General features: G+C 35.8%; 3 protein-coding genes across 6 annotated transcripts in view; 2 read left to right on the top strand and 1 right to left on the bottom strand.

The window, feature by feature from the left end:
- Positions 1 to 1,857: 1,857 nt before the first annotated feature.
- On the top strand, positions 1,858 to 11,684 carry LOC127965590 (signal transducer and activator of transcription 1). The gene is made up of 23 exons (XM_052566442.1): positions 1,858 to 2,012; positions 2,811 to 2,938; positions 3,006 to 3,150; positions 3,267 to 3,362; positions 3,446 to 3,535; positions 3,664 to 3,742; positions 3,888 to 3,982; positions 6,156 to 6,307; positions 6,536 to 6,694; positions 6,911 to 7,003; positions 7,114 to 7,173; positions 7,311 to 7,340; positions 7,687 to 7,777; positions 7,878 to 7,916; positions 7,997 to 8,080; positions 8,195 to 8,293; positions 8,381 to 8,516; positions 8,616 to 8,671; positions 8,978 to 9,072; positions 10,061 to 10,200; positions 10,299 to 10,487; positions 10,942 to 11,023; positions 11,108 to 11,684. Exons 2-23 carry the CDS (start codon positions 2,811 to 2,813, stop codon positions 11,133 to 11,135), a joined length of 2,166 nt encoding a protein of 721 aa, XP_052422402.1. The 5' UTR covers positions 1,858 to 2,012; the 3' UTR covers positions 11,136 to 11,684.
- A 2,007-nt stretch (positions 11,685 to 13,691) lies between these two features.
- LOC127965593 (signal transducer and activator of transcription 1-alpha/beta) lies at positions 13,692 to 20,067 on the top strand. Of its 2 annotated transcripts, XM_052566449.1 has the most exons (20): positions 13,692 to 13,963; positions 14,077 to 14,139; positions 14,240 to 14,326; positions 14,488 to 14,566; positions 14,833 to 14,927; positions 15,093 to 15,244; positions 16,156 to 16,314; positions 16,503 to 16,595; positions 16,698 to 16,757; positions 17,230 to 17,259; positions 17,425 to 17,515; positions 17,604 to 17,642; positions 17,723 to 17,806; positions 17,915 to 18,010; positions 18,097 to 18,232; positions 18,328 to 18,383; positions 18,663 to 18,754; positions 18,957 to 19,096; positions 19,189 to 19,380; positions 19,689 to 20,067. In XM_052566449.1, the coding sequence occupies exons 1-20, from the start codon at positions 13,880 to 13,882 to the stop codon at positions 19,742 to 19,744; spliced, it is 1,884 nt and encodes a 627-aa protein (XP_052422409.1). In that variant the 5' UTR covers positions 13,692 to 13,879; the 3' UTR covers positions 19,745 to 20,067. The 2 variants fall into 2 exon arrangements, with proteins under 2 accessions (XP_052422409.1, XP_052422410.1); XM_052566450.1 differs by having other exon boundaries at positions 13,893 to 14,139; positions 14,229 to 14,326.
- An 845-nt stretch (positions 20,068 to 20,912) lies between these two features.
- LOC127965591 (glutaminase kidney isoform, mitochondrial) overlaps positions 20,913 to 25,605 on the bottom strand; it is a 37,872-nt gene continuing 33,179 nt past the window's right edge. For all 3 annotated transcript variants that reach the window (XM_052566445.1, XM_052566444.1, XM_052566443.1), the window contains exons 15-18: positions 24,530 to 24,591; positions 24,377 to 24,453; positions 23,896 to 23,959; positions 20,913 to 21,886 (exon numbers count right to left, since the gene is read on the bottom strand). In XM_052566445.1, coding sequence (XP_052422405.1) covers positions 21,706 to 21,886; positions 23,896 to 23,959; positions 24,377 to 24,453; positions 24,530 to 24,591 — 384 coding nt within the window. In that variant the 3' untranslated portion in view covers positions 20,913 to 21,705. The remainder of the gene's footprint in view (positions 21,887 to 23,895; positions 23,960 to 24,376; positions 24,454 to 24,529; positions 24,592 to 25,605) is intronic.

The following is a 25,605-nucleotide window of genomic DNA, read 5'->3' on the forward strand; positions in this document are numbered from 1 at the left end:
GGTCAGAATCAAAAACACTGATTAATAGAATGGGATTAAAGCTGCGGTAGGGAACTTTTGACGCTCTAGCGGTTAATAAACAGAACTGCTTGCGTCTTGCGGAAGAACATTGTAGCCGGAGCTACTTCTCTCTGTTTATGTCTATGAAGAATCACAAAGGTACTGGGTTACTCCGCCGCGGTACCCCCGAAGCAATAGTCCGAATATAAACATTTATTATAGGTGTACCCTAGTGATTCAGGACAAGCTAAAAACACGGTTTGGAAAATGGATTCATGGTTTACTCGCTTATTATGTTCATTTTTCTAAATTTTGAACACAAACAAAGTTACGGACCGCAGCTCTGATTGGTTATTTTTTACCGGGAGCGCATGCCTTTCTGCAAATGGCAATAGGACCACTGGGAGGAGCCAGAGGAGCTTGATTTTTTCACAGATTATCTGTCTCATATTCTACTGTCAGGACATAATGACAGGTTTAATAAATATGTAAAAAATATTTTTTTACAAAAGTTCCCTACAGCACCTTTAAATACACAAAGGATATTTGTGTTATTTAACATATTTAATTATGGTTTGCGTCACATTCCGAGTTTGCATTTCAGTGTTGTAATTTTAATGAATACTGAATCTGTTTTGTGCGTCTGTGTGTGTGTGTGTGTGTGTGAGAGAGAGAGAGAGAGAGAGAGAGAGAGAGAGAGAGATTAATAAATGCATGTTCACATTTAGTCTAGAACTACAGTAACATGTTTACACAGTGCACACCGCTGTACCTCCGATTTCTCTCAACATGGGTACAGGAGACTTGTCATTCAATAAATGAAAAAAAAAGAATATTGCATTATTTCTTTGAAAAAGTCACTCGTTACATTAAAAAGTAATGCGTTACTTAGTTACTTGAAAAAGTTATCTAATTCCGTAACTAGCGTTACTTGCAATGCATTACCCCCAAAATTTGTCTTTTAACATATCGCCTTAACTAACAAAAATCAGGACCTTTTTTTCGGGATTTTTGCAATCTTGCCCAGTTCCTTAATGACATCATCCTCCAGGAAGTGACATCATCTTGGCGAGTAAACAACGGCGTAAACATAAGCAAATATTTGCAAATGATTTTGTGACGTTAGATGGATTTTTTCACTATTAACCTGCAGCTGGTTTCCCCCTTTATTGAACCACTTCCTTAAATTACAACCAGAGCATTCATTCATTCAACGTTTCTCAACAAATTCACAAGAAGAATGACTCATATCTCACGATAAAATATTTTTTTATGTAAGTTAAACGGGTGTCGTATCTATTTCTATCCGTTTGTGCCTCTACGTTTAAAACAAAGCACATGGACAACCAAGGGGGTATCCTTAAAACATCCAGTGGCGTGTAGTAAAATAATAGGGAATTGACGTAAATCCAAGTTTCGTTTCTCTGTTTAGGTCTCGCTTTCTCAGAAAACGCGTGCTTGCACAGTGGCTGTGCCTTCAGTTTCACAACCCCCCCAATCCAAACAGTAATCACCCTGACAGACTCGTCCACATAAAGTCAGTGATGCAACCACAGATGTCACTTCCTTTCTCTTTTAATTTAATTATCAGTGCTTCTTAGATGATTATGAGCGGCTTTTATCTTATTGCCAAACTTAATGTAATACTAGTCTAGTGATTTTCTAAGTTTCTGTTTTCACATCAGTTGCTATTCTGTGATCAGTGTGAAAGTAAAGGGAGGGCTGCGCTTGCCGAGAACAGCCATACGCTAAAGGTGCGCGGCTAAGCGTTCGTAGTGGAACCTGATTGGTTCTTATCGCTGCTGTATTTGCATATGGTAATTAGAGCATTCCGATTGGCCTACGGTGCCAGTGGGGGCTGTAACCTGCGTCAGCATTTCATATTTTACCATTATGGGGTCTCTGAAGAGAATAGTCTGAAGCAGAAACAGTTCAGTCTACTTGTATCTTGTGTATTTGCTAAGCCTGAGATATACTGCTTTTGTGCCTTGACCCAACTTCTATGTTGAAAGGTAATTTTCTGCTATGTTATCTAAGCGTTCTTTCTGTAAAGGGTGTGGGAAAATTGGCAAATGTTAATATAATAGTATGTAAATGAGTTTACTCTGTTTATAATGCAATGAAAACTGAGTTGAAAACATGGTTGTCTTTACAATTATTATTATTATTATTATTTACATACAGCTTAAAAAAGAACGGACGTGTTAAATATAAACTGCACAGAACAGAAGCATTTAATCAGTCTTTAGAATTATATTTTGCTCTGTCATATGGTGCGGTCATATATACTAAAATTTTTGTTCCATTGATTTCCATTCATATTTGCGAATACGGGACAGCGGAGACGCAAACTCGTGCAAAAAAAGTCTTTAATTTCTTTGCCTTTAAAAGTTCAGTATTGGTCAGCTATGACCTGAAGAAAAAATGAGTACAAATTAATACAAGGGTTTGATGACCCTTGCTCCCATGCATACAAAACTATTTTTTAAGAGTGAAATTTACGAGTAGCCTGTCTAAATCGTAAAACAGTCTAAATGAAAGTCTAGTGTGACCGTGGTCAGTGACTTTAAAGATGAGTGAGTTTCTGAGTAATGATACTTTTTTTATTTAAATATTAATATTTAAATGAAAGTGTGATAAATTCTTAAAAAATAATACATTTGTGCATTTTTATAACACATTTTAATATAGTAACTATCAACACAACTGCACATAAACATTGTACTATGTGACAAATTTCAACAAAGGCAGGATGTTGCATATAAATGCTCTTGCACTACTTCATATAAGCTTGTGGTTTATGTCTTCAGATGACACTCTGGAGCCAGCTGCAGCTGCTGGACTCTCTGTATTTAGAGCAAGTGGACCAGCTTTACGATGAGGCTTTTCCAATGGAGATCCGACAGTATCTCAGTCAATGGATTGAGAGTCACGACTGGTGAGACTTGTTTTAATTTAATGCTTCATTTGTCATCATATCTTTTACACTTTATTGTTGGTTGCAGGGAATCAGTTGCAAGTAACGTATCTTTGGCAACCCTGCGCTTCCATGAACTCCTTAACCAACTGGATGAGCACTACAGCCGTCTCAACCTAGGAAACAACTTCCTTTTACAGCATAATATACGCAAAATTAAGCGAAACCTACAGGTGCTATTTTTTTATTGTTTTTCATACAATATTACATCCAATATACATTAATATAGCTGATTTCATTATTCTAAAATAAAACGGCCTTGCTAATGGAAATAATTGTCTCCCATTAGGACCACTTCCAGGAGGATCCTGTTCACATGGCTATGATCATAGCTAGCACTTTAAATGAAGAAAGAAAGATACTGGAAAATGCACTTAGAACTCAAGTAAGGCATTTAGTCTTCCATTACAGCTGGCATTTCAAACCTGCACATGCGTTTATCATTCATCTTCGTAAATTTGCTTTTAGGGTAAAGGTGGGTCCTCACATGGGAGTATCACTATGGAACAGCAAAATGAGTTGGGCAATAAAGTCAACAATTTGAAAACAACTGTGCAGGTAAACCATCTCAGTGAATAATGATATGGTTTTGGGTTTTTACCACAAAAATGCTTTAAATGACACCGGTTTACATGAAAGTAAAATTTTTCAAACTGCTGCACTTGTGGAAAATGTATTGCTTCTAGGAAATTGAACAGGACATTCAAGATCTGGAGGATGTGCAAGATGAGTACGACTTCAAGAGAAATACTTTGCACAGTCGAGGTAACATTAGATACATTTTTATCATTTCTCTCCTGGTATCATCTCATATTTTGTGATATATTTGGTTAGATCAATGCTGTGGACAAATACAGTGTGAATTCACATGAGTGAGAAATGGTATGGATCTGTATTTTTATATTTTCAGTGGAATTTGAAATGAATAGCCAGAAAACAAAAGAGATCCAGCAGGAGGAAATGGCAATTAGACAAATGTTTGTTGGGCTGAGCATGAAAAGAGAGGTAGGTCAAGATGCAATAATATGTCTCTACATAGATTTAGCTGAAAGATTGAGCTCAGGAATATTCACATCTGTAGGAATGTGCAAGTAAAGTCTGCATGAAACAGAAGTTACTATAACTTTTCTATTGTGATGTTAATCTAAGCCTCCAAGTTTAACACAAAAAAAGTGTAACATAAAGGCAAAGGCAAAAGTGATTATCAAGTTAGTGTTATCTCAATAATAACAAGTTCAGGCTGAGCTTTATTGTTATCCCGCTACATGTGTGGACATACAGTGGAACAAAATGTTATGCCTCACAGGACCACAGTGCTACATAAATACAGACATACAGCAATGGAGTAAAACAGTATAAACCTATACACAACTAACCTACTGACAGATTTTGATTATAAATATACAATATATAAATAAACAAAAAAATACAAAGGCTTCACGTAAATATTGTACCTATAAACAACTAACCTACTGACAGATTTTGATTATAAATATACAATATATAAATAAACAAAAAAATACAAAGGCTTCACGTAAATATTGTACCTATAAACAACTAACCTACTGACAGATTTTGACTATAAATATACTTATATATATATATATATATATATATATATATATATATATATATATATATATAAAAATGTTGTGTAAATTACCATTACACAAACACAACAATGATATGACATTTGACCCATCACGTCACCACCACTGCGACAGTGTGTATTTTCTTGTTCTTAAATTTTTTTCATTAATAGGTCTATTTTTGTATAGTTATCAGGTTCCATAGCCTATTTAGGTGCCGATGGTAGACTACTTAAATGGCGCAAAACAAAGTGCACTTTAGCCTGTTCCATTAGCCCATTCATGATGCTGTTGTGATATTGAGAGAGGTGCGAGATAAAAAATAAAATACTTTAATTGCAATGATTTTAGCGTGTGTGATTTATCGCGGGCGCGGGTTGGGTAACGGGCCAAATATTAACGGCTCTGGGCGAGTGCGGATTTAATTTTTATATTATCACGGGTGATGGGTCGGATCTGGTGCTGAACTTTACAGCTGTGTTCATTGTCCACTGGAGGGTATTGCAGTCTGCTGCACTACAGTTAGAAACCAGACAGTGATGCAGCTGGTCAGCACACTCTCAATGGTGCCCCTGTAGAATGTGGTGAGGATGGGTGGAGGGAGACTTGCTCTTTTCAGCCAGCATAGAAAGTGTAGGCGCTGTTGTGCCTTCTTGGAGAATGACATGGTTTTGGTGGTTCAGGTGAGATCCTCTTTGATGTGCACCCCCAGGAATCTAGTGCTGTTGACTCTCTCCACAGTCGAGCTGTCGATGGCCACCCCCAGTCAACAGAGTTTCTCCTGAAGTTCATCACAACCTCCTTTGTCTTCCCCACATTGATGGACAGGTTGTTAGTGCCACACCATTCAGTCAGTTGTGCTACTTCCTCTCTGTTGTGCGTTTAATCACTGTTGCTGATGAGACTTACCACCGTTGTGTCATCTGCAAACTTGATGATGTGATTGGAGCTGAACTCGGAAGTGCAGTTGTGGCTCAACATTGTGAAGAGCAGCGGGCTGAGCACACAGCCTTGTGGGGCACCTGTGCTCAGTGTGGTAGTGCTTGAGGTGTTGTGGCTGACACAGACTGACTGAGGTCTTCCAGTTAGAATGTCCAGGATCCAATTACAGAGGGAACAATTAAGGCCCAGCAGGTTTAGTTTATTAATGAGCTGTTGTGGGATTATTGTGTTGAATGCTGAGCTAAAGTCAATGAACAGCATTCTAACATAGGAGACTTTATTTTCTTTGCAACTTTTGTAGAGTGGTTATACTGAATACAAACTGGAGCAGATCGAGTGTGTTGGGGAGGCTGGTTTTGATGTTTATATCTCTAGCTTCTCAAACTTGAACAGATGTAGGGTGGGACTTGATTTTATCCATTGGGAATTGATTGGATCGTTTAATTGTTCCAACCCTTAAACCAGTAAACGTGTCATATGAGAAGAGAGATGTCATTGCAAGAGGGAGGGGAAGTTATTTTGATTAAAGATTACAAGGGCACATGGATATAAAAAAAGTGTCAGTGTTTATTTTAAGGTGACTTTAATGTTACCATTTTCTACAGTATCATAATTTTTTCTTAAATATAGCATAAATATGTGTGCAGGTGGTGATAAAAGAAATCGCTAATGCACTGACTCTAGCAGAGCAGATCCAGCTCACACTCATATCAGAAGAGTTACCTGAGTGGAAGAAGAGACAGCAGATGGTTTGTATCGGCGGGCCGCCCAATGCATGTCTGGACCAACTGCAGAGCTGGTGAGAACCTCCGGGGTCCGCTTCAAATGACCTGGAAACAAAATAATGACAAATATCTACTTGAAATTACAAGTTGTTCCAAAAGGCTATTTATAAAAGTATTTCTATATCCAACGTAGTCTCAAACTGGAGCTGATAAGCTCATATTGTCCTTCATTTTGTTTTGTTGTTGTTGGTGATACTGATACATTATTTTTATAATTAGCTAATACATGAATTGTGATCCAGGTTCACAGTGGTGGCAGAGTGTCTTCAACAGATCCGTCAGCAGCTGAAGAAGGTTCATGAATTGGTGCAGAAATTCACCTACAACAACGACCCCCTCACTCTGGGCAAGAGCCAGCTAGATGACCAGGCCCTTGCACTCTTCAAAAACCTTGTATTAAAGTGAGACGCAATGCTTTATCTGTTCATACATTTCTGTGGTTTCATATGTAGAGCACAAGCTGTAAAAAAAAAAAAAAAAAAGCATTTGGGTATTGATGGGAGGATTTGTGGGGTTAAAGGTTCAACAGGGGAATTTGAATATATTTTGTGGTGTGCGTCACTTCTGAAAGATTTAAGTGTCGAACAGGATGGCAGTGGTTGTGATGTGTCTTTCAGTTCTCTTGTGGTGGAGAGACAGCCTTGTATGCCGACACATCCTCAGAGACCCTTGGTGATAAAAACAGGAGTTCAGTTCACAGTCAAGATCAGGTGGGTTTCTTTAAGTTTCCGTCCATAACACTGTGATGTTCCTTATTTTAATTGATGGTAAATTAATAAAACCTTTAATCTTCACGATGTCGATATGTATTATTTTGTAGATCTCTAGTCAAGCTCCCTGAACTGAACTGTCAACTCAAAGTAAAAGTCTCTATTGACAAGTAAGCAAAACCTTTCCATCTATCTATCTATCTATCTATCTATCTATCTATCTATCTATCTATCTATCTATCTATCTATCTATCTATCTATCTATCTATCTACGAATTCATACAGTATATTTGTTTTTCTTCTGTAGAGATTTAACAGAGAGAGACGCAATAAAAGGGTACGTAACATATTACAAAGAAACTCATAACACAAATGTGACTTATTTTTATAATGTGATGTTTGGAATGAGCCAATGCATTTAGACACATAGCATAACAACCACAAAAATACCTGTAATGATATTACTGTACAGTAACTGCATTGTGTAGTCTTGCACAGTGATCATTATAATTATCAGAAGATAAGCTAGAAATGCAAAATCTAAACCCTAATTATCAAATGATTCTGTTTTGTTCTGAATTCAATTTTTTAACATTTTATTATTTAGCAAGAAACACCATTGGCATTTGTATGCACGCCATCAGAGCTCAAATAATCCAAATGTCTGTTTCCTGATGTCCTAGATCGAGGAAATTCAACATTTTAGGAACATTTTCTAAAGTTATGAACTTGGAGGAATCCAGTGGATGTCTAGCAGCTGAATTTCGTCATTTGGTAAGGTGTGAAAAACAAACATATTACTGCTAGTAATAAATAAATATAATATCTAACCGAACGTTTATTGTTGATCTTTCGTTCCCTCTGATTACCACAGCAATTAAAAGAGATGAAAAGTAACAACAGAACCAGTGAGGTAGGCCAAAAAACACATACAGTGATGTCAAATTTAATGAAGTGAAGGAATTGCTGATGTTTTCCTCCTTGTTATTACAGACTCCTCTCATCATTTCTGAGGAGCTGCACATACTTAACTTTGAAACTCAACTCATTCAGCCAGAACTGTGTGTTGATTTATCGGTAAAGTACTCTGCAATGTAGCTACTTATTGTGACATATCAACTGTAGATCAGACCAGTTATTCTGACCAGACCTGTTTTTTTTTTTCTTTCTTTTTTTTTTGTTATTAAACAGATCACATCACTTCCTATTGTGGTGATCTCCCATGTGAATCAGTTACCTAGTGCCTGGGGCTCCATCTTATGGTACAACATGCTCTGCAGTGAACCCCACGTACGGCCATTTCCCCTCATCAATGTTTCTGTCTTCTATTGAGGTTTCTGTTTTGACTCTTGCTGTCCATCTCACACTTTCTCTCAGAATCTGTTGTTCTTCTTGAATCCTCCACCTGTGAAATGGGGGCAGCTTTCGAAGGTCTTAAGCTGGCAGTTTTCTTCTGCCACTAAACGAGCGCTGAACTCTGAGCAGCTGAGAATGCTAGCCGATAAAGTTCTTGGTGTGTTTGTTTGTGCTTTATTTTTTAACCTATTGAAATGGGACTGAGTAAATGCTGATAGTTCCAATACAAAGCACTAAATTTTGTATCTGTTTTCAGGTCATGATGCCCAAGGTGACCCTGAAGGTCTCATTAACTGGAATACATTTTGTAAGGTGAGTTTATGGAAACAGTTCAAACAAAAGCAAGAGAGTTACTTTCATTTTCTTTAACATTTTGTTTGTTCCTCTGCTGTCACCACATGATTTACTGCTAAACCAAAACTTAGTGGAATAGCCGGATTCCACAAAGAACAGCTGTGCATTCAGAAATCGAAACTAACTGGACATATGTTATTTTATTTTCATTTTAAGGGGAAGTGCAATAAATATTGTCACGTCAACATTGATGATGCAATGCCATGCCAATGCTTTAGCTAATAAAATGGAAGCAGAGTAAATAACTTGTGTGTTTTTGCCTAGATGTCTCCTAATGAGAGGGGTGTACCTTTCTGGCTGTGGATAGATGGAGTTCTGGACCTTATTAAAAGACACCTGCTCAACATCTGGAATGATGGGTAAGAGTTCCATCGCTACAGACAATGGAACAAATACAGCATCTAGGGCGGGAACTATCTGTCTGCTATATTTTAGAATCCGTTCCATTTTAGATGTGTACAAAGAACCAATATTTATTAAATTATTATTATTATTATCGTAGATTTTTTTTAAGTCCTAGAATTCTAAAATATATGAAGCATTTAAAATATATAAAGAATTTCAGTCAAGGCTCCTGTGTTTAGGTTCAGTAATTTTGCATTTCCATAACATTACAGACACTTTTATCCAAAGTGACTTACAAAAATGGAAGCAATCAAAATCAACAAAAGAGCAATGATATACAATTGCTATATCAAGTCTCAGTTAGCCCAACGCAGTACACATAGCAAGTAAAAAAAAAACATATAATAAATAAAAAGAAAACAGATACAATAGAAAAAGAATAGAGCAAACTAATGTTGGAATTGGGGGCTCGAGCCCCTGCCCCTTTAATCACGACACTTAAGTTCCCTTTCGGTCCAGTCTATGTGCCCCCAGACTGTGATTTCAACAGAGGGGGACCCCCTCGGACCGCGATTGTGTCCTAGCAACGTCTTTTAGCCCCTACCCCTCCGGAGGTCTGTGCACGCCACTGTCTTTCTGGTCTTATTGTGTAGGATTCATTGATACAGCTGCTTTATTCCAAAGAAAAAAACATGCTCGTCTTTGTGTGACTCTGCCTATGTTGGATTTTGATAATTAATACTCCCACTTTTCACAATACAAGCAATTCCCAATAAAATAAAAAAAAATCCCATCCTACTTTTTTCTTTTGAAAATCGGATTTCACACAATAATATATAAGTTGCTGCTTTAAAATCAACTAAGCCGAAACAGCATGATAATATGGCAAAATGTTCTAAAGTTATATTCCAATTAATAGTATTATAACTGCCATGAATATGTAAGTTTCTTTGACATCGTTATCCACTCCTATTTTATATTTTTTTCCACATATATACACAGGTATATTATAGGGTTTTTGAGTAAAGAGCGAGAGAGGGCTTTGTTGAGCAACAAACTGCCTGGCACTTTCCTTCTGCGCTTCAGTGAATCGTGTCGAGACGGAGGAATCACCATCACATGGGTGGATTATTCCAAGGACGGTGTGTGCTGGTTTGAATTGGAGTATTTGATCAATTATTTATTTATATATCTGTCTTTCATTCTTGTAATATATGTGAATGAATGTCATCAAATACAGGTGAACCTAAGACACATTCAGTCAAGCCCTACACTAAATCAGACCTGGCGTCCATTTCCTTGCCCAACGTCATCCGCGACTACACTCTCACCGCTTCACAGAAGATTCCAGTCAACCCCCTCGTCTACCTTTACCCAGATATCCCAAAAGATGACGCCTTTGGTCGCTACTATATCAGCTCTTCTGATGGTAGATATTCTTTATGTAACCATTCATTCATTTAAAAAATACAGCAAGATAAGAGTGTAAAACTGAAACAACAGATTTCAATAGCCTGCTACATAAGATTATGATCCAGATCTTAAGGGTACAACGTCACAAAATAAATACACTGTATGTATTTTAATTTATTATAGGACATTTTTCTTCTAAATGTGTTTACATACAGTATATGGTGATGTCATTGCATTAAATAACAAAATGTTGAACCAAGTGCCATTTATTTTAATCTAACCACCTTTTCCAAGCAAAATGGATGTCAAACCTAACAAATTCCTATTTTGTTCTACAATACTACTGTTCACAAAGACTATTTGGGGACTTTGCTTTTGTAAAATGTTAGTGGAACTTGTATGTTAGAGAGCATGTCTGTGTGTACTGTCACTATCGACATGCCTTACATCATTGATCTTTTGTCCTACAGATACAGAAGAGATGGAGATAGACAAACCTCGGTCATATATCAAGCCATATATAGGCAGGCGCATAATTTCTGTGTCAGATGAGTAAGTTATTACTTTCTTTTTTCTACTTCATATATTTCTGTAACTGAAAAACAAGATTCATATCTCATGTATATATGTTTTTAGACCTTTTTCAAGACCCTGCAAGTGTTAGAGCACCTCAAGGCAAACCTGATATGAGGAACGTTTCTCCACTAATGCATCTAAATTGAATGCAGTGCTTTTCTTATGGAGGAAAATTCATCTGTTTCTAGAAGTATTGTATCTGGCACACATACATCTATATTGAATAATGCAAACTAATAGTGATACCCAAATGATTTATCTTTGCATGTTTTTTTATATATATATATGAATCTAATCCATTTATTTTCCACTTGTGTGAAGAGGAGCTATTTTCTTCTATCAAATTAAAGAATACACTTAAAACAGTGTAATCCTGTTCTTTTTGTTAGTATAAAACGTGAACATATTGTAAAGAAACTTGCATGTTGCATTGTTTTTCTTTTATTTTTCTGTGTACCAGTCACTAATACTAGTACGGATATACTGGATATATACAAAAACTCTGACAAACTGTTTCTGTGAAGACATTTGTTTGTGAAAAGGACATTCTCATCCATCTTGTGAAGCATTTATTTATTTTTTGCACATTAAAATATCTTTCCATACAATTGCATTATGCCCATGTACACACACACACCAGCAAGATACAGTCTAACAGAAATAAACATCAGCCGACCTTCAAAATAATACTACAGTTCAAAGCCAGGTCAAATAAAGCAATGTTACATACTGTCATGTGAAGTAAAAATAAAGACTATTAAACGGTTTATATTCATGTATTACTATTATTTTTTATTTTTCTCCAGATGGAAATCTTTATGAAGCTTAAAGATAAAGTGTGTAAGACAAGTCTAGCACCAAACATGAGTGTATAAATAAATAATGATTGCTTCCAAACATGCCAATAGCCTCGGGCAGCAATTTTAATCCTTTGGGTGTTTTTATTACTTATTATTTTCAATATTATTAAAGATTTGATAATTACATTTCATAATCCATGCACTGAATATTCATTTTTAAATGCAATGCATTTACAAGCTTAACTTTGAATGTGCTTAACACTTAATATGTCAAAGGAAAATGAATAATGGTTGACATTAATTCAATAGAAAAGGTTAAGTTGAACACTAAAGGCCCTGATATACTTCAAATGAAATCGAAGAACAAACTGATACGATGTAATTTTCCAACAAAATCAGAACGAAACGAAGTTTGTTTTTAGTTCCTTTCAGCAGTTCAAAACAGCTGACCAAAGTGAGCTTTCTGGGGGAGTTTGGCACCATATATACAAAATATGTGATCGTTATTACAGGTTTACTATGCAAAGTGATATGGAAATGTAATGTGGTCAAGAGACAGCTGACTGGAATGACACTCACAGTGCATTTCCCAGAAAATAATCGCGCACACCCCAGAATGTTCGTCAGCCAATCAGATTCAAGCATTCAACAGTCCGTATTTATTTTTATGCTTTAAACAAGCTTGGCTCAGAAGTTTCTAATCCATCACCCACTGGTCTGGGGCCTGTACCATGATGGTACCTGAACAAATTCAGAGTTACAGGATTAGTTTTGAGTTGACAAAACCAAACCTCTCCAATCCGGCTTTGTTGGTATGATGCTGTCCATCAACATTCTTTACCTCAACTCAGGTTTTTTTGATCCTGAGTTTGTGGAGCGTGTGCACATGAATGTGTGACATCACTGGTGAACAGCCAATCACGAGCCTTGCAACACAAAGCAAGTTTGATTTACTTCTCGCAAGACCCAGTGAGATTCAAAACTGAAGGTTAAAGGTTTTGATAAAGGGATATGACAAATTTAAACATCATATGAAAAATGAAGGAGGAGAAATAAAATAAATAATCTTACTCTATTAGTGCAGTGACAAGTGAAACTTGTTAACTTAGTTTATACATTTGAAAATATATAGTGATAGAGACTCGAACATATACAAATTTTAAATAGTGCAATCTATCGATACTACAGCTTATTTCATATTACATGATCTGCATACATTAATATTTATTTAAAATAAATGATTTAGAATAACTGTTAAACTAAAATTGCTTGTGTGTAAAAGATAAATAATAATAATAAAAATATAAATCACAAAAAAATTATGTAAATCATAAAATGACTCAGTAATCATTATTAAAGCCAGAAATCTTTTTTTTTTTTTTTTAGCATTAGTGACCTTTAATTTGGAGCAAGATAAACTGGAGTGATTTTGTGTCAGACATGTGTCACTTTTCTCACATCTGATTGGTCCATCTTCAGTTTGAGATGTCTAACTCAGAACATAATCTGCCCTGGAGCAGTTTAGCCATGGAGTGTAAATTACTAGTGTAAGTGTAAGGCTAGCCAGCTAATCCAGCTTCATGGTACAGGCCCCTGGTTTCATTTGTAGGTGATCCGGATTCAATGCTAACATTTACTTACATTTAATGTGGGAAATCCAATATATACTTTTTAAATTCAGAATGAGGGTTTTTTTTCACTATTTTCAAATTCAGCTTTCAAATTTAACACTTACACTCGCGTCATTAACATAATTGTGGGTGGCACTAACAGAAACTGACCAATCGTTATTTTGACAAGCATGGGGTAAGCACCTATAGGAAGAGAGGAAATTAATAAACTGCCTTTAATTGACCATGAAAATTCACCTTAAACATATTTTAAATAACATATATAAAGTTATAATGAAACTATACATTTATAATTATCTTTTGATAAATAACATACATATGGAAAATTACCAGCTTCTCACTGGGACTGGGTGGGCCACAGCTGAAAGAAATGGGTGGGGCATTGCCCTTCTGGGCCCACCATGATACTTATCATAACTTTCATTTGCTGCGAAAACTTCCTGGTACAGCGAACCAAAAGGAAACTAAACATCTACAACCTACAGGTACACAATGTCTATCTGCTCTGTTTTCTATTAATATTGTATTTATGATATAATAACTATATATTTTTTGTGTAAAACTTTGGACAAATGAATCCTATTATGAGCTCTTCTAGGAGGATCTTGTTCACATGGCTATGAACATATATAACACCCAGGAGAAGGCACTTGTTTCTCAAGTATGTCATCAAACCTTTTTTTTTTTTCAAAACATAGAGACGTTCATTAGTCTATATGTATGTGTCTGATAAGTACGTGTCTGATATTGTTTGTGTTCAGGGTAAAACTCACTCATTACAGGGAGGTATGATGGAAGAAGAAAAAGAGTTGGACAAAAAAACAAACATCTTAAAGAAGAGTGTGCAGGTATCTTTTTCAAATTACTAAGCCACATTACTCTCACATTCATTCGAATTGAAAACATGACACTTAAATTACTCAACAGACTCTTGTTTTGGGGTATTTCACTTTAACTATGTGATGATATCTTGAAACTTTCACTACAGTCGCTACTTTTTTTCCATCAGGAAACAGAACAGGACATTCAGGTTTTGGAAGATCTGCAGTACGAGTATGACTCCAAGAGAAAGCCTTCAGAGGGTCAAAGTAAAATTAGAGAATTATAACTATTTCTGCTCTGTAAAAATTTATAGATCAATCAAATGACAAAGCATATCATATATATATATATATATATATATATATATATATATATATATATATATATATATATATATATATATATATAGTCCATCTATCTATCTAACTGTCTATATAAACGTATTAGAATATGGGGCACTTGAAATATGAAAGACTTACATTTTTAAGATTTATTTTTACAGTTTTGTGGACATTATTCTTCATATTTTCAGTCGAGTCTCAAACAATGTGTCATACAACAAAAGAGAGTCAACATGAGGAAATTGCCACTGGACAAATGTTTACTGACCTACACATAAAAAGAGAGGTAGGTATGTAAACACACTTGCAGAGTTGTTTGCGAGTGTGACCTCGTGAATATGAATATCTGTAGGAATGTGGTCGATGTGGCAGTTTTTTCAGTGTAGTGTATCTGTAGTATATAGGAACAGTGATTGTGATAGCATCCTGTGTAAACGCGTTGTGTGTGCAGATGGTGATGAAAGAAACTGCTTATGCACTGACTCTAGCCGAGCAGATCCAGCTCACACTCATATCAGAAGAGTTACCTGAGTGGAAGAAGAGACAGCAGATGGCTTGTATCGGCGGGCCACACAACACTTGTCTGAAGCAGCTGCAGAGCTGGTGAGAACCTCTGGATGTTGATACTAATCCTGGACAGAAGATAACCTAATGAAGACACACACAAAAAGAACAATTATTATAATGCTGATGTTTTCATATCATTTACCCACTCTCATGTTTTGAAAAAGGGGAAATTCTGAAGGACATTCACATCCAAAAGTTAGTCACAGAATCATGACACTGATTGAAGGCTCGTCTGTCAAGCTTCAAAATTGTAAAGAGTAGTATAACTCGTGCCCTTTATTCCAAATATTATTAAATAAGACAATAGCGTTTTGTAAGCATCTGACCGAGATTTCATCGTTCTATTCACAGAAAATCTGCAGTAGATGTGGCAGGCGCATCGATATTCCATGAGCGATATAGCTTTGATCATTTTGTTTTGATTCTTTTCAATGATTCAGTTCACGCAACCGAGCTGGGCATCGTTTCCAAAAAGCACCATCGATGCCATGATTCATGATTCATTCAGTTATCGAACTAACTCGACTCTCAACTGACTCAGTGATTCAGAGTTTCGATCGGGCTCGCCACTGCAACAACAACATCAGAAATCAGTTTACTTCTTTTTTTTTTTCTAAACAACTTACAGGTTTAAATATTGGTTTCATTAATTAAAATAATTTTCTAATAATTTTCAGACTTGAAGTAGTACAGAAATTAAATTAGCTAATTAATAAATGTATGTCTTTGTAAATCGTTATCAGTGAATACACAACTTGGTCATTTATTTAATTCATTAAAAATCTGATGAAGTTATGTGTGTGTATCAGAGTGATGCTGGATTATATAACGATATATTTGCATTTATTTTTATTAGGTTATTTATTTAAACATGGCCCAGAAGATGTTGTCTTGTGTTACGTGAGTTATTGTGAATTATTTGTAATTATGATCTAATTGCTCTTAAGGTTCTCGGTTTTGGCAGAGTGTCTTCAACAGATCCGTCAGCAGCTGAAGAAAGTTCATGAATTGGTGCAGAAATTCACCTACAACAACGACCCCCTCACACTGGGCAAGAGCCAGCTAGATGACCAGGCCCTTGCACTCTTCAAAAACCTTGTATTAAAGTGAGACGCAATGCTTTATCTGTTCATACATTTCTGTGGTTTCATATGTAAAACACAAGCTGTAGAAAAAAAAAACATTTGGTTGTCCATAGAGTATTTGTGGGTTCATGGGGAAATTTAAATGAATTTTGTGGTTTGTTACTTCTAAAAGAAACCAGACATGACATCTGATGTGATCTGTTTTTCAGTTCTCTTGTGGTGGAGGGACAGCCTTTTATGCCATTGTATCGCCGGAGACCCTTGGTGATAAGAAAAGGAGTTCAGTTCTGTGTAAAGATCAGGTGGGTTTCAGAGATTTTAGTATTGTATCAACAGATACTGTATTGGCGGTCATTTTCATAGACATCAATTGTCATTGCTTTATTTGTGCTTTATGATACTAGACTACTAGTCAAACTTCCTGAACTGAACTCTCAACCCAAGGTCAACATTTCTATTGACAAGTAAGTATATCTATCTATCTATCTATCTATCTATCTATCTATCTATCTAATGTTTCTCAATAGAAAACAAAATTTGGATGCAGAAATCCTGATTCATACGTCAGGTCAGCAGTCTTCCCCATGATTGTGTAGTCTACAGAACTAGACTGGGAGACCATTTAAAGGCTTTTGCAGGTGTTTTGAGTTAATTAGCTGATTAGAGTGTGGCACAAGGTGTCTTCAATATTTGAACCTTTTCACAATATTATTCACATTTTCTGAGATAGTGAATTTGGGATTTTCCTTAGTTGTCAGTTATAATCATCAAAATTAAAAGAAATAAACATTTGATATATATCAGTCTGTGTGTAATGAATGAATATAATATACAAGTTTCACTTTTTTAATGGAATTAGTGAAATAAATCACTAATATATATATTGACCTTTGTTTTTGTGTATATTTTTTTTTCATGGATATTTTTATCATTTAGAGGATTTTCTGAGATGGATAAAGTGAAAGGGTATGTAACATATTACATTAACCCAAAGAGCACAGATGAATGCCGATTGCAATTACTGAATTAGCTCATAATTTCAAATACATACTGTATATAGAGCAATACATTTAATTTTTTTCATGTATGTCAGAGGTCCTCACTGATACAACACATTGTGTTATGTCCTAGATGTACAAAATTCTTTCTCTTAGGTACTGTTAACAAAGTTATGACCTTGGATGAATCTAGTGGATGTCTAGCTGCTGATTTCCGTCATCTGGTATGATGATAAACACTTAAACAGTACAATATATAATAAATAAATGACCATTTATAATTACTGACTTGATCTTTCTCGATTTCCACAGACTGCAAGGGAGATGAGACCTAGCAACAGAAGTAAAGAGGTAGAACCAAATGATAAACAAAAGTCACTTAAAGTGAACTACTGATTATTGCTATTATTAAGTAGCTTCCTTTTTTCCAGTTTTCACTCAATATGTTTGAGGAGCTGCACTTAATCACCTGTGACACGCAGCTCATTCTGCCTGAACTATGCATTGATTTATCGGTAAAGTTTCTGCTAAAAGTGGACTTTTGGAATACAGTGCTTATCTGAGACAAAGGTACAACATTAAATTCTTTCTGAACTGCAACATTGGATAACATGTTCAAACAGATCACATGTCTTCCTGTGGTGATGTTGGTCAGAGGTTGGCAGCTGAGTGCCTGGGGCTCCATCTTATGGTACAACATGCTCTGCAGTGAACCCCACGTATGGCCATTTCCCTCATCAATGTTTTTGTCTTCTATTTAGGTTTCTGTTTTGACTCTTGCTGTCCATCTCACACTTTCTCTCAGAATCTGTTGTTCTTCTTGAATCCTCCACCTGTGAAATGGGGGCAGCTTTCGAAGGTCTTAAGCTGGCAGTTTTCTTCTGCCACTAAACGAGCGCTGAACTCTGAGCAGCTGAGAACGCTAGCCGATAAAGTTCTTGGTGTGTTTGTTTGTGCTTTATTTTACCTCTTGAAATGGGACTGCATAAATGCTCATGATTAAATGAAAGAACATTTCTTTTTTTAAACTTTTAAGGTCGTGAAGCCCAAGGTAACCCGGAAGGACTCATCCATTGGAATACATTTTATAAAGTGAGTTTATATAAATGATTGAAACTAAGGCAGGAAAGTTGCTTTCGCTTTCCTGAACAACCTCGCTTTTGTTTGTTCCTCTTGTGTGCCACCACACGATTTACTGCTAAAACAAAACTTAGTGAGAAGAACATGATACTGCAAAGCACAGACATGAAATACTTTTATAGCAGTGATTCTTTTTGCGGTGAAAAAACATGATTAATGAGATAATGAAAGCATTATTTATTTTTATTATCACACTATATTGTGTAGAATAATTTTTGTGTTTTCATCAAGGTGTCTGCCGAGTCTGGTGATTCATTCTGGCAGTGGATATACGAACATCTGGACCTTACTGAAAAATATGTGTCCAACATTTGGAATGATGGGTAAGAGATCTGAATGGGCTTAACCTTCTTTTTCAAATCACTTACATGAAAACTGGCTGAAGAGATGGCAGATTTTTAAATAGTTCAAGATTTGAGAGGAGGCTTAAATTTTAGGATTCAAGCAAAAGCTGTTGTATGGCTTCTGTAGACTTGTACTATAGTGCATGCATCACATTGAATATCGTACATTCTCTGTGTACAGGTACATTATGGGGTTTTTGAGTAAGGAGAGTGAGAAGGCTTTATTGAGTGAAAAACTCCCTGGCACTTTCCTTCTGCGCTTCAGTGAAAACTCTCGATGTGGAGGAATCATCATCACATGGGTGGACCGTTCAAAGGATGGTTTGTACTTGTTTGAACAGGAATATTTCATGTTGTGATAACTATCTTGGTGTGTCTGAAAAATCTCTTATGAGATTATCATGTCAGCACAGGTGGGGAACCTGTGGTGCATTCAACAAACTCTTACACTAGAAGAGATCTGAACAACATCTCTTTACCGAACATCATCCGTGACTATACCGTCACTGATGGAGAGAAGGATCCAGTGAATCCTCTCGTCTACCTTTACCCAGACATCCCACGAGACGTTGCCTTTGGTCGCTACTATACCAGTGCATCTGACAGTAAAGACTTTTTGCATTCACATTTATGCATTTAATATTAAGCCATTATTGACCATTGAGCTAAAAGTTGAACTAACTTACACAATAAAGAAAATAAGATAGGAGTTATTTTTACTAAGCCATAATTTCCCAGTTCATCCCATTAGGAAATCCCATAAGCAAAGGAAACAATGCACAAAAAAATTACCAAATAATAAAGTGGAAAATGTTATATTATATGCATCTCTTCTTATATGTTTGTGCTTTTGTCCTGGTATTTGCACACCATCAGGACATTTGGGATACAGTAAAAATCTGTTCTCTTTTAGATGTAGGAGGGATAAATGAAGACCAAATCCAGGATGGTACAACAGCATGTCAATGAAGACCACGGGTTGGATGTGATTGAACTTGAGCTGTCAGACTCTAGAGGATTTAAGTTTTGAAATGAGAATGAGGGTAGAAATGCAAATGTGTTTGATTCCCAGATAACTTATAAAAATGTATACTGGTAGTGTTGCTCATGGTTAGTATTATATTTTTATGTATAACTCATCCTACACTGTTTCACTTTGACCATGATTTGTGCTGATAGTTGAGATTTTAGTGTCATTACTTTTGAGTTTTGTTCCAGTCAGAATTTCAGTGTTTTGTCCATTGCATGTATAATCTATAAGTAAAATTACACCCTTTTAATTACTAACACAATTTTATTCATTCTTGCACATCAAAGATGAATCTTTATATACCATTGCTATAACTGCGCATGTACACACACCCACTCGAGTCAGCCAGATACAGTCTAACAGATATTTACAAGAAATATTAGCGTCAAAGAGTACTGAATACTGCTGAAGTGTCTTTAAAACAGTTTACATTCATTTACTTTTACACAAAGTTAGGTTTTGTTTAAATGACTTCAAGTGTTAGAAGAGTGAAGAGTTTTGACATTTTTTCCACTGCTAAAACAACTGTCTTACAATAGACTACATTAACAGTAATTTAACACTTCATAAAATGCACGTAAACGCACAGACGGATTGCACAGTGGCTGTAATTTATAATAATGAGTATTCATAAATAAAGGAGTTTTTAAATAATGATTAAGCTGGTGTTGAGGATTTAAAATTAAATGATGTTTATAATGTAATGTTTATAACACTGTGTACTTTCTCAAAATGTAGTCATTTTGGGGGCTCTGCGTGTAAATATTTAAATTATGAGTGCATTGACAAATATATATATAGACCATCTATCTGACAAAGACTACAGATAAAAATATTAAAAACTTAAAAATAACCATGTATTTGGCAGTGGTTAAAATGTTTAAATAATGAGGTATAGTAAAATACAAGTGATACAGATATACAAAATGCATGCAAACTTAAAGGTGCTGTATGTAGCATTGACACTGAGTGGTTGAACTAAGTATTGTAATGCAAATTCAAAATATTGGAGAGGGTTTTGTTTCACTTGGCCCCTCCTCCTCAGATTTAACACCTGTTGTGCCCAATTTTGACCCCCTGCTAAATTATTACCCCCCCCCCCCCCCCCCCCCGTTCAAATCGCTACCTGATTGCCTAATCCTAATCCCACCCCTCCCCCAAACCTACCAATACTGGGGGGGTAATAATTTGGCAGGGGGTCAGAATTGGGCACAACACCTGAATGCACATTTTTTAAAGGAGAATACCTGACTGTAGCATTGTTTTTCGGATAAACTAATATATTAACTTAGCATGATTCTTAATATCTGCAAACATATTATGTTTTTTTATGCTCTAGTAGAGTCAAAATCTTACATACAGCACCTTTAATCATTTCGCATTTCACACAACACGTTCTCGCATTCATTAGACCTATCTTAATAATAGGCATAATTCTTGGAAACACTCGACCGATTGTTTGATAATGGAAATGCAATAGTCTCGCATGTAGATTTTCATTAAATTCTGCTTAGCTAACTTACCGTTTTTTTTCTTTTCAACATAAAAAGGAAGATATGTTGGCCAGCAGCTTTTAAGTGTCGTGAGTGTTTGCGCGTCCGTGCCAAATCTCGCTGTTTTTAATGCTCCTGAATTCCATCATTCTGTACCAGGGGTGCACAACCCTAATCAAACACACCTGAACAAGAAGTTGTGAACAAGCCACAAATGTCTCACAAAGGCATGTTAAAATAACGTTACAGGAGACAACGTGAAACGAAGAAATGTACTGACAAAAAAAAGAAAAAGAAAAAGAAAAAAAAATTCCCCGAAACAAACAAAACACAACACTGATATCGAGATGGAGCAGTCCTTCACTGGGCTGCTCCAGAAGTGTATCCTCTAGTGCTAGTGGAAATGGTTACTTCTCCAGCATCCCGCTCAGGTTTTTCTGGGTGCTCTCTTTATCTGCATCAGTCACCGGTTGCTCTTTATCTGCATCAGTCACAGGTTGGCTGTATTTACTGTTGTACTCCTCTAGAAGCGCGAGGACCTCATGATGTCCGAAGTGTTTCGCTTCATCTATAGGTGTGTTGCCCCACCTAGAGGACATACATGTTATTTTATTTCCATGGATTCTAAATATTTTCTTGTTTTATTACTGTATAAATATTAGACGATGATTATAATAATAAATATTATTATTTAGTGCTGTCAAACAATGAACCACCTACAAAATACAGGTTGTGGTTTGCACAATATGTGTGTGTTCTGTGTATATTTATTGTTTATATAAAGGTGCATCTCAATGAATCAGAGTAGTTTCAGTAGTTCAACTCAAATTGTAAAAAATAAATTCAATGCACACAGACTGAAGTAGTTTAAGTCTTTGGTTCTTTTTATCACAAATGTGCAGGACCGGGCAGTTTTAGTAACATAGTCTGAGAAATTCAGCTTATTATCAATCGCAACACCAATGTTTCTAGCTGTTTTTAACGGTGTTATGGTTGATGAGCCTAACTGGATGGTGAAATTTTGATAAAGTGATGGGTTTGTTGAAACCACAAGCAGTTATGTCTTAGCCAGGTTGAGTTGAAGGTGATGGTCCGTCATCCAACAAAAAATGTCTTTTAGACAAGCTGAGATGTGAGCAGCTATCATCGGATCATCAGGATGGAAAGAGAGGTAGAGTTGAGTGTCATCAGCATAGTAGTGATATGAAAAGCCATGATTCTGAATGACAGAACCTAGTGATGACATGTAGACAGAGAAGAGAAGTGGTCCAGGAATTGAGCCCTGAGGCACCCCAGTAGTTAGATGTTGTGACTTAGACACCTCACCTCTCCAAGATACCCTGAAGGATCTATCTGAGAGGAAAGACTCAAACCACTGGAGTGCGGTTCCTGAGATGTCATTTCCACTAGGGTTGACAGGATAATCTGGTGGTTCACCGTATCAAAAGCAGGATAAGTATTGAAGATTTGGAAGCTGCTCTTGCCAGTCTTAGGGCTTCAACAACAGAGAGCAAGGCAGTCTGATCAGTTGGATGTTCACTTCTGAAGCCAGATTGGTTGCGGTTCAGGAGGACTTGTTTGAACACAACTCGTTCAAGTGTTTTTGCAATGAAAGGTAGAAGGGAAACCGGTCTGTAGTTCTCTAAAAGAGATGGGTTATGGGTGGGTTTCTTAAGAAGTGGGGTTATACTAGCCTGTCTTAATTTTGAGGGAAAAACACCAGTGTGAAGGGATTTGTTAACGACGTGAGTGAGTGTAGGTACAACTGCAGGAGAAAAGACTTGAAGAAGATGAGATGGAATAGGATCAATTGGACAAGTAGTAAGATGTTTGGAAAGAATGAGTTTAGAGACTTCTGCTTCAGAGAGTGGAGAGAAGGATGAAAACGAGTGTATGTTTACTGGTAAGATGTGTTTGACACTTATATATTCACATAATTTATATTATAAATAAATATATTTAATATATAAACATAACATTTTCTGAAATATATATATGAATGTGTATGTATTTATATATAAATAATAAATATACATGGCACGGACATATATTATGTAAATAAAAACTTATTTTGGATGCGACTGCAATTAATCGTTTGACAGCACTATTATTATTATTATTATTGTAATGTTAAGACAGAAGTATGTTTTTATTGCAGTACTATTATAAAATGAATGTTTAAAAATATTAATTTACAATAGTAATTCAAAACCTCTTTTTTTTCTACAATGTTAGAGATTTAAATCTCCAATTTTATAATTGGCAATAATAATAATAATAATAATAATAATAATAATATTAATAAAATGCACATTATATATGCACACAATCCAAGTATTTGAAATTCAATATGAAAATGCATTTGAATTCATTTAAACATGCACTCACAAAGAGAAAGTTCAAAATGATTCTTATTAGAAATCAATTTCCGTGGCTTCTACATGATTTTTTTAGGATTTTATCAACATCCAATTAAAATGTTAATTCTTGAAAGATTTTCCAAGACCATCATAGAAAAGCTAATGGCTTCTTCTCACCTATTTCTAAATTAAAAAGCCAAAGAAAATAAATATTTGCTCTAAAATCAATTCGCTCACCTGTCCTTGGGAACAGGATTCACCTTGCAGGCCTCTAACAGAAAACGCACAACCTCAATATGTCCTAAAATCAAAATAAGATGCAAAAAATATACACATTGTAAGGTTGCATTAATTTAAACAGAACATTTTCTGAAATATATGTTTGCATTTGTGTGTATTTATATATACATAATAAATATACAAAGCACACACATTTATTATGCAAATAAAAACTTGTGCTAATTTAAAACATTACCACTTTTGACCACCATGTGGCGCCGTTACGAAATTTATATGGCACAGTGACAAGGACATACACATTTTGAGTCAAAATGCACAAGTAAAATACAGCCTCAATTTCTGTTTGTCATCTTTTTTGTTATCTTTCAGTTCATTGACTGCCAGCAGACAAACAATCAGATACCAAACTAACAGACACCACTGGTTCTAGGCTTCTAATAAGTGACAAGCTAAAGTGACAGCATGTGTGGTGTAGTACCCTCAGTGGCTGCCACATGCAGCGCCGTCCTGGAGTCGTAGTCCCGCTGCTCCATGTCCATTGAGGACAGTGCAAACCTGCAGTCACGTATGATGAAAATATGATAGAACAAAAAATGCTCTAAGAACTTGTAGGCAATGAAGAACTCTGTACCTTCTGAGAGCAGAAACATCTCCTGTGTAGGCAGCGAAGAGGAGGTTGATGACAGATTTCACCTGGAATGATAGAAAACAGCCTTTGTGGAATAGAAATATGTTATTATGAACAGATGGTGGGCAGAAGCAGAGGCCTCCATAGTGTCTCTGTTATCTCCAACAGAATGAAACGAATAGAGAACTGTTGAGTGGAAACAGCAGATAGACAATGAAAAATTGTATCAAGTGCATTGAAATATGAAAGCTTTAATTTAAGTTATTTCAGCTGGGTTGGCAGAACCCATGCAACACGAAACATTTGATTTGAATTAGCATCTGATTATATAAATGAGCAAACAAAGCCATGCAAAAATAAATAAAAAAAATGTATGCATTTTACTGCCATGCAAAAAAATGCTGTCTTAAGGCAAATGCTGGTGTTGGACAGAAAGGCATCAGCAACCCTTCATATTAGTCAGCAAAACCCCAAACTTCAAGACAACCATTACAACAAAAAGTTCCCATATTGTTGCAAAGCCATTCTCTGTAAATTCTATTTATGTCATTCTTAGTAAAGTTTTGTACAAAAAAGTGATCATAAACCAACCAAAACCATCGATTCGAATCATCAGAAGATCCAATTCAAATATGATTGGTTTTACAACACAAACACTTGGTATTTAACATTAGATGGAAAATGTCCTTAAAGATTACATAAAAAAAACAAAACTTAATGAACATGCATTTCAATTGAGATTTCATACTAAGATTTAATACTTAGAATGTAAATTCTTTTTTTTTTTATTATTATACTTCAGTACCTCACTATTATCTCATATATGAAGTATTGTAGCTTTCCTTTTCACAAACATCGAAATAAGTCATACAGTGGTAGTTCTCAGTGTCTTTGTGCCTTAAGATTATCAGAGAAATGTCAGTCTCCTTGCATGTGTGTTTAATTATAATCTAATTACATCTAAGTCAGTTTAATGTCTTAAATAGACACACAAACACTATTCCTGTCTGCTAATGTGTAATTATTCTCCAGAAATGTGCGTGTTCATTTCAGATTGTCAACCATAAAACCCTGACAAA

This window comes from Carassius gibelio, chromosome B9 (genome assembly GCF_023724105.1).
Source record: "Carassius gibelio isolate Cgi1373 ecotype wild population from Czech Republic chromosome B9, carGib1.2-hapl.c, whole genome shotgun sequence".
NCBI lineage: Eukaryota > Metazoa > Chordata > Actinopteri > Cypriniformes > Cyprinidae > Carassius > Carassius gibelio.